Here is a 14306-nt window from a genome sequence, read left to right as displayed (position 1 = left end):
TCTGTAATTTTTTTTTTCCCATTAAAAACTTTCTTTGTTCACTATAAAAAAAAAAAAAAAAAAATCTCTACTAGAACGGAAGGCTAAAATAGTTAGAAAACCCCAAGTAATTGGATGCTTGGCTGTTCAGGGCAAAGATCATATCTTGTGTCCTTGAATATATCTTTTATCCAACACTCTATATATACTCATCTAATTTCAGATGTGCTAATTAATTGATAATCCCATCAGATTTTCCCCATCTATCCACAGAATTGCCTACTCTACAGAGGCAAAATAATCAAACGAAAAAGCTACCAGCAGATACATTTGTGGCTATAATAATATAAGAAGAAAAAGTAATACAAAAATGTATAAGGCATGGTTTTAAATTTTCAAAGTTTCAGTCCACTGACTGGAGACACGGCCCTAAACAAATGTTTACAGAACAATGTGAAAAACACCATAATATATGTTTATAATATGCAGGAAAAACATAAAGAAAAAAACACCAAACTCTACCCAGGATTACCAGTGAAGGCATCATGAAAGATGCAACATTTGAGTCCAGTCAAAGAACTCAAGGAAGAATTATAGTTAGGTGGGTGGATGTTGTCAAATATCTTGTCTGTTAACATCCTCATGACTCAAGCCTAGGTGAATGGCATAAAGAATATGTCTTAAATTGCATATCCAGCTGTAGGTAAAAATCTGTAAGCTTTATTAGAAATTTAAAAATGCTTGTCTGTGTCTGTGTTTCCAGAATACCTTTTTCCTTTAAAAAGATTCCTGCAGGGCATCTGGGTGGCTCAGTTGGTTAAGCATCTGCCTTTGGCTCAGGTCATGATCCCAGAGTCCTGGAATTGAGTCCTGAAAGCTGCTTCTCCCTCTGCCTCTCTCTCTCTCTCTGTCATGAATAAATGAATAAAATATCTTGAAAAGAAAGATTCCTACAGATACTAGCAGAGGAACAGTATTTTTTTAGTTGTGTTTCAAATTTACTCTCAAATATACTAAGCTGATGGCAAAAACATTAAAAAGGGTGTTTTACAACAAGAGTAAGGAAAACAACAGAGCAGACAACAGAAGAGAGATTTTAACACAGTTTTGGGAGCAATATTTGGCAAGGAGAAACAAATGACTTAGTACAGTGGAGAACGTTTACAACCAAAGTGTTGGTTGGCAGAGGGAGATAATGATGGAAAACAAACTAATTTGCCCTGCAGAGAACCTCAGTATCTAAGCACTTACAAACTTTAAAGATAGTAAAGAAGAGAAAGATGGGTTAAGGTTCAAAGCTGGAATCATAGGATTAGTAAAAGTCTGAAAAAACTAGTTAGAACCTATAATTAGTCAGTATTCTCCTGAGAAACAGAACCCAAAACTAAAGACCCAAGAAAGCAGGTGGTATAGTCTCTCAAAGGTTTGAGGATCAGGGAAACAAATGGTGTAGGTTCCAGTCCAAAGCTGAGAACAGGAGAAGACTGACTTGTCTTAGCTCAAGAAGTCAGGTAAAGAAAGGGAATTTCCCCTTCTTCAACCTTTCTGTGCTATTTGGATTCTCAGCTGATTGGGTAATGCCCACCTACAAGGACTAGGCAATCTGCTTAACCAAGTCCACCATTTCACATGCTAATCTACTAGGAAACAACGTCACAGATGTAACCTGAAGTAATACTTAGCCAAATATCTGAGCACCTTGTGGCTCAGTCAAGTTGATGCATAAAATTAATCATCAAAAAATTAAAGGTTCCTCACCTCCATATTATGCGTGCATATGTCTACTTCTGGCATATTCCACTTCCAGGAGATCAGAAGAGGATTCTCAGGAGAAACAAACAGGTTCATAGGAATTAAGGCTACCTAGGATCAGTGGAAAGCTGGGATGAAAGGCAAAGCTAAAACTCATGATCAAGTAGAAAACTACAGTTGGACTGATGAAAGCCTTTGTTACATTCCCTGGCATTGATCTCAAAAACATTGTGAGAAGAATGTTGAAATCTCCAAATATATTTGTGGCTTATCTATTTCTTTTTTAGAGCTATCTGTTTTTTGCCCCATATGTTTTCATGCTTTATTATTAGGTACATACATGTTCAGGATTGCTATGTCTTGGTAAATTGATTCTTTCATCATGGTGTAATATCCTTTTTCTTTCTTGATAATTTTCTCATTATCAATCATAATTTGTCAATATTCAGATAACCACTTAGCTTTCTTTTGATTTGTGTAATTTTTGAGTGATGGGTTTGGATTGTTTCCTAGACAATTTAAATATTAGGTTGTGATAATTTGAGTCCTGTTAAAAATTTGAGGGATGAAATTTTGGTTTGCTTCATTTAGCAGGTAATCATATGGTTAACTTCAGACTGCAAATTCTGTCTTGCTTTGTATGCCCAGTGGTTCCAATGTCAGTGCATTTTTCAAAAGTTTTGCTATGCATGTCTGCTCCATGCGTGCACTTTTCAGTGGCTAATCTGGTATTTGTTTGAGGGATTATGTAATGGTTCAGGTCTCAAAGTCTTTGCTGCAATGCTTAGATTTCGTATAGGAAGCAACCATGCATGTATAGTTTGGAGTTGAGTCGGGACTTGTGTTGGTGCATACACAGAATTAGAAGATCACCTTGCTTTCTCTTCTGTGAGATTTCTCCCAAAATGTCTAGGTTTTCCAGATTTTCCTTGTACTTCCTCTGTGGGATTGGTTAAAAAGACATGGTTTCTTTTGGAATTTTGGCTTTCCAAGTTACCTTACATTTTATGCAAATGAGACTGTTTTGGGTGTGATAAGATGAGAGAAAATAGAAGGAAAAAGAGGGTTATTCTCCCCCACACCATTTTTGTTGTTGTTGTTGTTGACCACAGGAGCTTCTTGTCCTGGTTTCTCTGGTTGGAAAGAGGATTTTTGGGGGAGGATTTTAGATTCTTGTTTGACCAGGACTGCTATAGTGCAGCTCCTTGACTAGAGTCATCTTCAGAGCAGAGTCCAGAGGAAAAAAGGAAAAAAACAGGGATTTCACCCACACTCTCTGGGTTATAAGGTCTTTTTGTACTCTGGCCAGAAAGAGGGTTTCTCACATAGATTTTTCTTTCCCAGTTCACAGTTCTACACTGGGACTGCTCTTGGGTTAAACTGGGGAAATAAGAGAAGAAACTATGACAAATTCAATCTTTCATCTTTTTTCCCCAAGTTTTAGCTCCCCTCCTGATCTGTCTCTGTTGTCTCCTAATTGTCTCTATCTGTCTTTGTTAAACCTTTCAGAATCCTCGGATGGTTGTTTCCTGTTTTGCATACTTTTTAGTGTTGATCAGAGAAAGAGGTGGTAATAGGTCTACTCTGTATTGGCCAGCCACAGAAAGTCCCTCTCAACCACATACGTATTTTTTTAATTCTAATCCCTTTAGCAAACTTATTTCCTTTTTTTTTTAAAGATTTTATTTATTTATTTGACAGACAGAGATCACAAGTAGGCAGAGAGGCAGGCAGAGAGAGAGGGGGGGGAAGCAGGCGCCCTGCTGAGCAGAGAGCCCGATGTGGGGCTCGATCCCAGGACCCTGGGATCATGACTGGAGCCGAAGGCAGAGACTTTAACCCACTGCGCCACCCAGGCACCCCCTTATTTCCTTAAAAAAAAAAAGTGCTTATTTATTTTTAAGGGAGGGGCCAGGGGCAGAGGGAGAGAGAATCTCAGCAGACTCACCACTGAGCAGAAGCTCAGTCTCTAGAACCCTGAGATCGTGACCTGAGCTGCAACCAAGAGTCAGACATTTAATTGACTGAGCCATCCAGCCATTCCAACTTTATTTCCTTTTTGTTGTTTTTTCTCTTTCTACCTTCCTTGCTTCCATTTCTTTTTTTTTTAAGAAAAAACTTGATAGAAATCATTCACAACCAAATATTGGCAAGGAAAATCTTTCCTTTCTAAAAATGATTCATCATAGAAGAGCAACAATTTCCAAAGGCAACTCTAATGAGCAGCCACAGGCTGCCAAGCCATTAATCAAAATTATACCAACACCAAAGCAGTTAGCCTCCTATGTGCATGTTATTATTTGTGTAATTTTATTATACTTCTGGCAATGTATACTTGTTAGTTATGTTTTTATTTTGGTTCAAAAAAATCTCTTTTGTATTAGCAATGAGCAAAATCAAATGAGAAGTTTTCCAGAAAAATGTCAGCAGACTGAGTTAACTTCTATAGCACTTAGAACAACTTGGTTTCTAATAAGACGCATATTTCTTGGATTCTTTGTTTATTTTTGGTAGGGCACGGTTGTCAGTAACCTTTAAGTTTCATATATTTTAATAACATATACAGATAGTATTTGAGCCTGTTTGATTATATCCATGGAATGCATCAGGTCATCTTTGTATTTGTCTTAATTTATGCCTTATAATGTCTGCAGCACAAGCACTTATACATGCTTTTCCTATTACATATAAACCAAAGACACTATAGCAAACAATGTCGAAGGATCACACGAGCACTTCTAGTTCTTTACACTGTTCCTCCAGAAATAAACTCTGCTTCTACATCACATTTTCCATACTTGTCATATTATCATCAGCTGCTTCTATATCCCAAAAGAATACTAACTAGTGATCGATAGCCCAGACATGTCTGGCCATGGCCTACACGTGCCCTGGGTAGTTCATTTATTTGCCTTGGTGGATTTGCTAGAGTGGAATTTAATCAATAGTTAATTCATTAATTCTGGTCCTTGAGAATGTGGAGTCTATGCTGGATGAAGATAGCTGGCTATCTTCGGTTTGGGCTAAAATATGATAAACGGGAGCTGACGGCTTCACTTAGTGCTGGGCTGCCTGGAAAGTTTACTTATTTATTCTCTATACCTGGATAAGCTTTAAAAAAAAAAAAAAGTAAGAGAATATAAACAAGAAAGAGATTTTATTAGTTACTGCTAGTATTCCAAAGTGCATGATTTCCATGGATGAGGGTCAAAGGAAAGCAGAGAGAGAACACAGATCATGTCTTTCATTGTTTTTAATTGGAACCATGGCAGTGTTTTCAGCTCCAAATCAGTTCAGGGCTGTTTTATTGATGAGGAATCTGTGGTATAATGTCTTTGTAGCATTTGCAAATAATTGTTTAAAAATTTGCCTGAAGCTACTGAATGATATAAATTATATTTTTACATATGGACTTTTCAGAAGCCTTTATGATAGCAGCACAGGCTGTGTGTCTTTAAATGAAGGTTAAACCACTATCATCATTTATAAATCCTCTTATATTTTCAAATTACTTAGTTTAGGGTTCAAAATAGCAAAAGAGGTTATAGCTTGTAGAAAAAGATTTTCCTCTTTCAGCTCACCAAATTTGAGGTGAAATTTTGAGGCCTCTTTTTTTTTTTTTTTTTTTAAGAGTATGACTTTTTTTTTTTAATTTTCCCTTTCTGATTTTTTTCAGTGACTGAAGTAAAATTTTATATTTTGTGTGAAAAACTTAATCTTTTTTTAATAGAATGTTGGGCTGTAGATGTAATATGTCAAATCAGTCTTCTTCTTCACCCATATTTTAAACTTCCTCTCTCACCAATACGGACAACTGGAGACACATTTTAATTTGACCTGGAACTTTCTGTTAGAGTCTGTCTGTCTTTCTTTCTTTCATTTTTTCGTTCTTTCTTTCATAGGCTGTATGTCCAACATGTGTTCAGACTCACAACCCTAGCATCAGGAGTGGCATATTCTACTGACTGAGCCAGCCAGGTATCCCTCTGTTAGGGTCTTTAAAGGATCCCTCTTGAAAGGGCTCATTTGAGGTACATTTACTACCGTTGTACAGATACAATCCAATATTATAATCCAGCCATTATTATCTTAATAGCCAGTGAGTTCTGATAACAGACACACTGTTTGACTAAAAGACCTTACAGAATAGCGAGCTTACTCTTAAGTCCCTGCCGTCAGTACCCTGCCATTTCCTCAGCAACCTCTCTTTCCCAAACTCTTTTAACTTCCACAGAAGCTGCTTAGTCCCTGAGGTAGACCGTGTGGATTTCAGCCAAATCCATCTCTTCCTCATACACTTTGGTCTTTAAGGGCTACACTGTCCCCTGCACTCTGAATACCCATTCATTTCTTTTATTGGGTCCATTCCAAATCCATTTATTCATTATGGGTGTCCTGAATAGAAAGGCTCTCCCTCCTAATCAGATAATTTAAACATCACAGTTTTGGTTATTCCAATGTCTCAAAGGTCTCTGGCCCTGTTTTCTCCCTACACTCTAGTCTCATGTATGCAGTTGTCCACTGATTTTCTGTAGTGCTCTCCACCCATCGCTTCCACTACCTCAAACCTCAGCAGCTCATTCTCACCTAACTCATTATCTTTCCCAACAGCCATTTTCACAAATGCACCACCACCTGCATGCTATTACAGACATAGATCTTGGAATTTTTTTTTAATCTCCTGAGTTGACTAAATAGCAATTTTAGTACATTTCCTTTTGACGCATCATCTTAATGGAGACCTCATCTCCATTTCCACCACCACCACCCTGGCTCATGTTTTCATCATTTAAGATTATGTAACCCATTTATGTAGCTGTCTCAATTCATTGAGATACAGAGAGGTAAAATCTTTGCTCTTTGCTCACTACTTGCTGTCTTAAACATAGTCCTTTGGTTGTCCTCTCTTCAAGTCTTGAATGTCTCTCAGAAACATCTTATGGCTTTTGTATTATTTTTAGTTATGAGTCTCACTTTGGTAATTAAGATTCATGATCCAGTGTTAAAAAGTCTTTTCTGTCTTCAGCAAAATATTAAGCTCATGTCTGGTTCAAAGATTCTACCATGTCACAGGCTCAGCTTGATCACACCTTGCCCATTCCCTTCTCTTTGCTTTTTCTTTCCTGTCCCCTTTAATCTAGTGTGTCAATGTTATTATTTCACTGACAACACTGAGTGACCATCAAAGGCCTCCATGTGTCAGGTGACACTTTTCTGGACAATTGCATTTCCCTTGAGAGGTCCTGAGAGGATCTCCACATATCCAAGTTCCCAGACATGAGGGTTGCTCTCTGTAACTGATCTGTGGTGGTGCCAACAGAGTAGGACGTCCCAAGGACTCTTCTTTCTGGAGTCTCCTCTTCCTAGAAGGCTGCCATCATGAGCAGTATATCTTTAAGCTGGCTCAAGCCTAGGTGAGTTGCAGGATTGCATGGTTGAAGAGAACCTCACGATCTGTGCTATGTGGCACTCTTCATTTTATCTTTCCACTGCAGCTGCTCTGGATAATACCTAGCCACAGGATTCTCTTATCTTTCTCTAAAGGAAAGCACCTTTTCTTTGCTTATATAGACTGTCAAGCTCCATGTCAAGCTGTTCCTGAACTCCTTACTATTCTCCTGGGACAACAATAGATTAGATTTAGACATTTCTATATCTCAATAAGTACAACCATGAGAACAAGTGCTTCCCATTTCTCCGCTTCCGGGGTCCCTAAGTGACATGTTCGGAATGCCTTCTTCAGCTTCCCATATGTTAGCAGAATTTAAGGGGTGGATTTGATGTCACTCTTCACCGAGTAAATAACGCCTCTTTTGCTCCTTGCCTCAAAAACCTCCGATGGCTTTCCAACACACTCAAAAACAAATCCAGTTATTTCTGTGTTGTGCAGAATCCTACACCATCAGCAAACCCCCATTCCAGCCTCCCGACACCCACATGATCTCATTTTCCAACATTCTGTCTCTTGCTCAGTCCAGTCCAGTCCTGTTAGATTTACTGACTCTTCAACAAGCCAAGCACATTGCTGTCTCTGTGCCTTTACACCTCCTGCTCCCTATGCCTAGAAACTCCTCTGGGTTTGCTTCTTCCCTTCTTTGAAATTTCTGCCTGGAAGACCCAGGCCTTCTCAGACCACCCACCCGACATATGATATAATTATGTGTTTCTTTACTGTCTTTCTTAACCAAGGAAAATTTAAGTTTTGTATAAAAAGAAGATTTCATCTGTCTTATTCACTGAAGAATATAGAACAGTGCCCAACATATAGGAGGCATTTAATAAATATTCACTAAATATTTAGTGAGAGTTTCTAAAACTCTCTTAGAATTCTGTTTATTTTGGGTTATTGGCTCTTTTGGGCCAATGTTAAAGAGCAGTTTTATCTTCAGAAATCAATAGACTCCTGATGTTCCCTTTAGAGTTGAAATACTTCCCACTTGTAAGTGGAGGAACTCATTATCTGTCATCCTGTTTGGGGCTGTAGTTCAAAATCCCATACAGGAGGGAAATCCCATTCAACATTCATTTGTCCTTGAGTTACTAATGTAGCTCACTGACATTTCTGTCTCTAACCTGTCAGGTCACTAATTCTCATGCGGCTTTATCTTCTGGTAGTGACAACACTGCACAGTCATACCACTTTGCTATCAAACGCCACATGGTATCTGAGGGACTCCATAAACTTTTTTCTTTTATTCAACTGTCCCTCCTTTATTGCCAGATGTAGCTTATTGATTCTGCAGGTTGGTCCCATCACTCTTCCATACACATGTAGGATGATGCCCACCCTTGACTTTGGCTTATGTTGATTTTCCTGCCATTTCCTTCCCGTCCTCATTCCTGAATTCAAGTCCACAGGCATTTGTCCCATGAGATCCTCACTGTTTAGTCTAGAAACGGTGATCTGTGCTTATGTGTGTTTTGTATTAACTATTACCCAAGGACTCATATTTTGTCTTTTGATTTTTTAGCTATTACAGGTTATGTTAAATATTCTCATAGATAATTAAATATGCAATGACTTGATTTGAGAGATGAGAGTTAATATTTTCATCATACAACATTTATTTAATCCTGTACTAAAAGTTACCTGATCATTTGTGATAGCCATAATCTGGAAGAATTTAAGTGTTACATAAATAACTGAGAAAAATAACCAAGTTAAATAAAGGGGGAAAAAAGTCTTTGTAAACATGATCAGGTAATCCAGATCCATAATCTAGACTGATATCTCAAAGTATATGAAGATTTTTTTTCTTTGGTTCAAACAAGAACATTTTGACAAAATGGTAATAAAATATTAAAGATACCAGGGGAACCCTAATTCTTCATTAAAAAGTCTGTCTGACATGTAACATGTTAATATTCATCTGCATAAGGGTGGGTGATAAATGATTTTTTCCATACTCCTTTCTATCCTCAATGTTATTTTGTACTTCCCAAATTAAGAATTGAAAGTGGTGATTATTGTGGTGGTGGCCACAGTAGTATATAGTAGTAACAGAAGTAAAATAGTAGATGAACTAACAACGTGATGTAATTAAAAAAAAAAAAAAAAAAAACTCCAACTAAAATGTCTGAACAGTATCTACAAATCCATGTATCAAAATATGTATAGATATAATGGCTTTCATCCGAAACTTTATTAAGGTAGCTTAATTTTAGTCCCTAGTGTTCTGGAGTTAATTATACTCCAATCATGACTTTATGAACAGATCTACCCAAAAAATCCATTCAAGGACTTACAGTTGGTTGATTTTTCTGCATGAGCATACAGCCTTTACTAATCTATACCAAAAAGCTTCAGTTTGTTTCCCTGATATTTAACGTTCATGCCTATGGTATAAGAGTGTTTCTTCTATTTTACTCTTAAACATTAAAGGAATGAAACCATCAATCCAGATAATAGTGGTGCATATTTCTCAGAGATGTCTTTCATTTCAAATCAGCAACCAAAGGTTTTTCTGTGTCATTTTCCCGTTTCATTTCAGATCAGCAACCAAAGGTTGTTCCGTGTCATTTTCTTTGGTTCTAATGAGAGGTGTAGTATAGGTGTTAAACTTGTTACTCTTCTTTGATCATTTATCTTCTTGTATCTGATTCAGATCCTCAAAAGCAAAACTGTTCATGTTATCACTAAAAATATAAGTAGTCTCACTCCACACTTATTTTCTGCTAGAAGAAAAAGTTACAATGGTGTGGTATTCTACCTGGTGTTTTCTAGACTTTACTAATTCACTGGCTTTTGTAGAAAAGTGAGACCCTTGAATGTCACTTAAATGTAGTCTTTCCTGTGGTTGATTATGCAGTGAATACAAAAGAGGTATCTGGAAAATGTGGAATTAATTTTGAAAGTTGGATAAAGACCTTAGAATAATAATGGTGACTATACAAGTCACCTATGAAACTGTTCTCTTGTAGGTGACATTAATTTCCTATCTACAGAGTCTTATTAGTGAATGTGTTATGTTTGTACCCCCAAGAAAATGAAATAATGATTTTCTTTTTTTTTTTTTTTAGCAGTCTATTAAAATGTCAAGGTTTATCTTGACTGCTGCTTTTTAATGTAAATGTTTGGGCTTAATTGAATTCCTAATATGTGATGTCACTTGGAATTCTGATAGGGTCCAGTAATTTTGCCTGTAAAGATACATTTCTTCTTAAAATGAAAGGTGTAAGAAAAATACCACTTAACACAATGGCAGAAAAGTGGTCACATAAGTTATTGTAAGATTTTTATTGTAAGAACTTTAAAGTATAGCTTATATAAGCTTATGTGTGCTTGCTCTCTTCCAAATTACCTACTGGAATGTTTTCTATGTAAAAGTGCCTGATAACTGTTTGTAATTGGTTAATTGTTATAGTTGGAAATTTTAGAATTATAAAAATAGAATTCATCTTGAATGTCAAAGTTCTACCCTTGTTTTGAAAATAATGAGAATAAAAGTAATTATTATTTTACATTTCCATGTAAAATAGGAAGGCTTCCTTTGCCATGCTAAAAAAATTCAAGAATATGTCATATTCAAATCTCTGGGACTTTATTAAAATTTTTAACTATTCTGCTTATAGAGCTTATTTTAAAAATGCTAAAGATAGTATGGTGAGTCATCTAGGCTGTATCATTCTGGCAAGTAGTCCTAACTGCAAAATGAAAGTTCTATGACATTAACATGAGAGCAAATCATCTTATTCAGGGTTGATTCCTAGTGGACAGCTTAATGTTATGATTTCATTTATTTCAACAAAAGAAATATTAATAGATCATTGAGACTGCAGTTAAGTTTTAGGTGAATACTATGCCCTTATTGTATACCAACCTCCCCCCAAAATAGTATACTCATATTTAGAATGATTGTTGCTCTACTTTTAAAAATCAAGCATCCCATAGAATACAATGATGTAAACATATTTGTTATGGGAATTTCCAATTCCTATATTTCTTGCCACAAAACATGTCCAACTATGATATTTAAAGAATTATTAGAGGGGCTCCTGGGTGGCTCAGTAGGTTAAGGTTCTGCCTTCAGTGTGGCTCATAATCTCAGGGGCCTGCGATCCAGCCCCATGTAGGTCTTCCTGCTCACTGAGGAGCTGCTTCTCCCTTTCACTCTCCTCTCCCCACCGCCCCATGCTCATGTGCTCTTTCTGTCTCAAATAAATAAATAATCTTTTAAAAAATTATTAGAGAAACAAATCTTTTTATATTAGTCAAATATCAAGATATGTCTAAGCAAAGTATATTTGGAAGGATATTACATTTAGTTTATCATGATATAATTTATAAATAATACATTTATCGATTTTTTTTTTTACCAGTTGGTAAGTTTATCCACGGATAATAAGATTTTGTCAATTTGCACATTTATATTGGCTTCAGGTAAAAAGACACCCAACAACAGCGGCTTAAGTAAATAGTTCCAGAGATTGTAAATGGTGGCTGGTGTTGGTTCACCTGTACCAAATATCATGGTGCCTCTCTTGGAGATTCTTATGATCTTTCTCAAGTGGCTGCAGTTGCAGTTGCAGTTGCTGAAGTTGCAGACATCATGTTTAACAGACAGGGAAAAGGGGCAGGTGATGGCTGGGTCAAGAAAGCTGAAATTGCCTAGGAACCTTCAGAGACCCTCACTGTGGTTTTCTAGCTACATATCTATGAACAGCTATGTGTGAGCTGGGAAAGGAAGGCAAAGGAGATGGGGATTTTAAGGATAGATGAGGTCTGCAACATGTTCTAATTTCCACCTTATTTACCACCTTTTCATATTACCTGTGTCTTATTTTTCCTTGTCCAACCAAATTTTCCTGTTGGTTTTCCTGATTAACCAAAACAGTGGTACTCTCCTGTCTCTGTAGTTTAGAGTGGGAGATCACTGGACTCTCGTCATATGTTATCGTCCCAAAAGCTTCCATGGATTTCATGGATTCTCTAAACATACTGTATGGTAGTTGTATATATTCTTTTGCTGCAGCTTCTTAATTAAGAAGTTCTTGACAAAATGGACCTTTTGACCAATCTGGGAGATTAACTGGAAGTACATGAGGCTGAGAGCAGTGATGTTAAATGTTATCTTTTCAGAGGTATTGATTATTCTATCCATTGCAGATCCCTTCAAGTTGATTGGATGTCTCCAGGGAAGCCAAATGGTATCATTCTTGGATATGATGTCTTACGTAAAACATGGCTTTCATGCCCTAAAACCCAGAAGTTAAGAAAGGACCACAGGGGCGAGGTATGCAAGGCAGTGAAGTGTCAAAAACCTAAAAGCATCTGTGGACATAGGTGCTATTCTCCGGAAACTAAGGTATATCTTTTCATATGAGTCAGCGAAATATGTTTTTCTCACTAAACACTCCTGGTGAAATCACTTGCTTCCTAAACCATGATTTGTCATAATCAATTTTTCCACTAGTCTATCAGGAAGACCCCAAGGAAAAGAAAGGATGCTCATAAAAACCCTTCCTCCTCATGAACATCTTAGCCTTCTCATTTTTTATCATCTTCACAGGAAATATTAGTTTATTGAAATGGCAACGAACTCCCGAATTTGTATTTGATTGAATGACTTGAATTTTCCTTGCAACAAATCCATTCAGCTACAACTGGCTGTTAGTTTCCATGACACTGATGAGTAACTGTGAGCAGGACCTTCCATGGTTTGGCGGAAATATTTTAAAATTATGGCCATGTGCAGATTAATGTTCATATTAGTTGCAGTTTAGGAATCAGATCAATAACACAGCCAGACAGGAGTTTGCAAATGGCTTTTATTGACAAATGATGCAGAGAATCCTTACTTTGAAGGTAGGATTTCACCTAATGAAATAATGTTCCTGTTTGTCAACAACAACACCACACATTTAATGTACTAAAGCTGTTACTAAATTCAAAAGATTCACCGCAAAAAGACACAGTAATTAAGGAAGTGAGTTGTTGAAGCAATATGGATCAAAATACAAATTATTACAGCTGACACTGGCCAAGCAGTGGCTATCATCTAAGAAATGTTTTAAATCTAGCAGTTACTATCTATACTTTTTTTTGGTACATAGTCTCCTGAATTGCCATTATGCCTAAGTTTTGCATTATTTTAGGCCATTAAATGTACACTATGTGATGAACATACCTCCATAAAATAAAATTAAATTCAGGATTTTTGAAGGGAAAAATGCTGGAATAAATTTGCCCATTAAAAAAATGTTCTCTGGGAGAAAGAAATCTTCGATGCATTAAGCAAAGGCTTATTTTTCTTTTTAAGGATTAAGGACATACACAGGTATTGACAGTTAAAGAGAATAAAGGAAGTCAATTAAAATCTCAAGAGAAAGCAATCGTTTGTAAATTTCTGTTTAGAGTTAACTATGAATATATATTTCTTGGGTGAGAAGTTGGAAAGAGACAGAAAAGAGACTAAGAATTTTTAGGCTAAATCACCACAATATCAGGAGGACTAGAAATACATATACAAAACTTACCATTTATTCAAACCCCAGTGATCATCAGACCTGGAAGGCTTATTAAAACACGGATTGCAGGTCCCACCCTCAGGAACTCAAATTTGGTAAATCTTGGGTGGAGTGTGAAAATTTGCATTTCTAACATGTCCCCAGGTGAATCCTTTGCATCTGTTTCAGGAACTGTATTTTGAGAATCACTACATTATAGACTTGCTTTAGGAAAACTATAGAACAAGGAAAAGGCTATTCAGATATGAGGTACACACTTATCAACTCAAGTTAGTGAAATTTCCATTTATGTTTTCTGAGACAGCTAACTTGAAACTTGAATTAGAAATTAAGAAATAATTCTGTTTACGTGGAGACCTCCCGAGAGAAATAATTGCTTGAGCATATCACTTTGGGGACCCACCAATGATCTGAACCAAAAGGCACTCGAAAAAATTCACAAGTTTCATGTGGCTAAAGGAGCCTGAGAATGGCAGTGGGAAGATGGGATGAACCAGTTCTGATGCACCCACACTAAATACACCTTCCGGTGACGATCCCACCACACTAAATACACCTTCCGGTGACGATCCCACCACACTAAATACACCTTCCGGTGACGATCCCAC

General features: G+C 36.8%; 1 protein-coding gene across 1 annotated transcript in view; it reads left to right on the top strand.

The window, feature by feature from the left end:
* USH2A (usherin) overlaps positions 1-14306 on the top strand; it is a 673955-nt gene that overhangs the window by 474179 nt on the left and 185470 nt on the right. The window contains exon 47 of the mRNA XM_059413329.1: positions 12338-12536. Coding sequence (XP_059269312.1) covers positions 12338-12536 — 199 coding nt within the window. The remainder of the gene's footprint in view (positions 1-12337; positions 12537-14306) is intronic.

This window comes from Mustela nigripes, chromosome 10 (assembly GCF_022355385.1).
Source record: "Mustela nigripes isolate SB6536 chromosome 10, MUSNIG.SB6536, whole genome shotgun sequence".
Classification (NCBI taxonomy): domain Eukaryota; kingdom Metazoa; phylum Chordata; class Mammalia; order Carnivora; family Mustelidae; genus Mustela; species Mustela nigripes.
The sequence above is the reverse complement of the archived record's forward strand: the minus strand, read 5'-3'. Positions and strand labels throughout refer to the sequence as shown.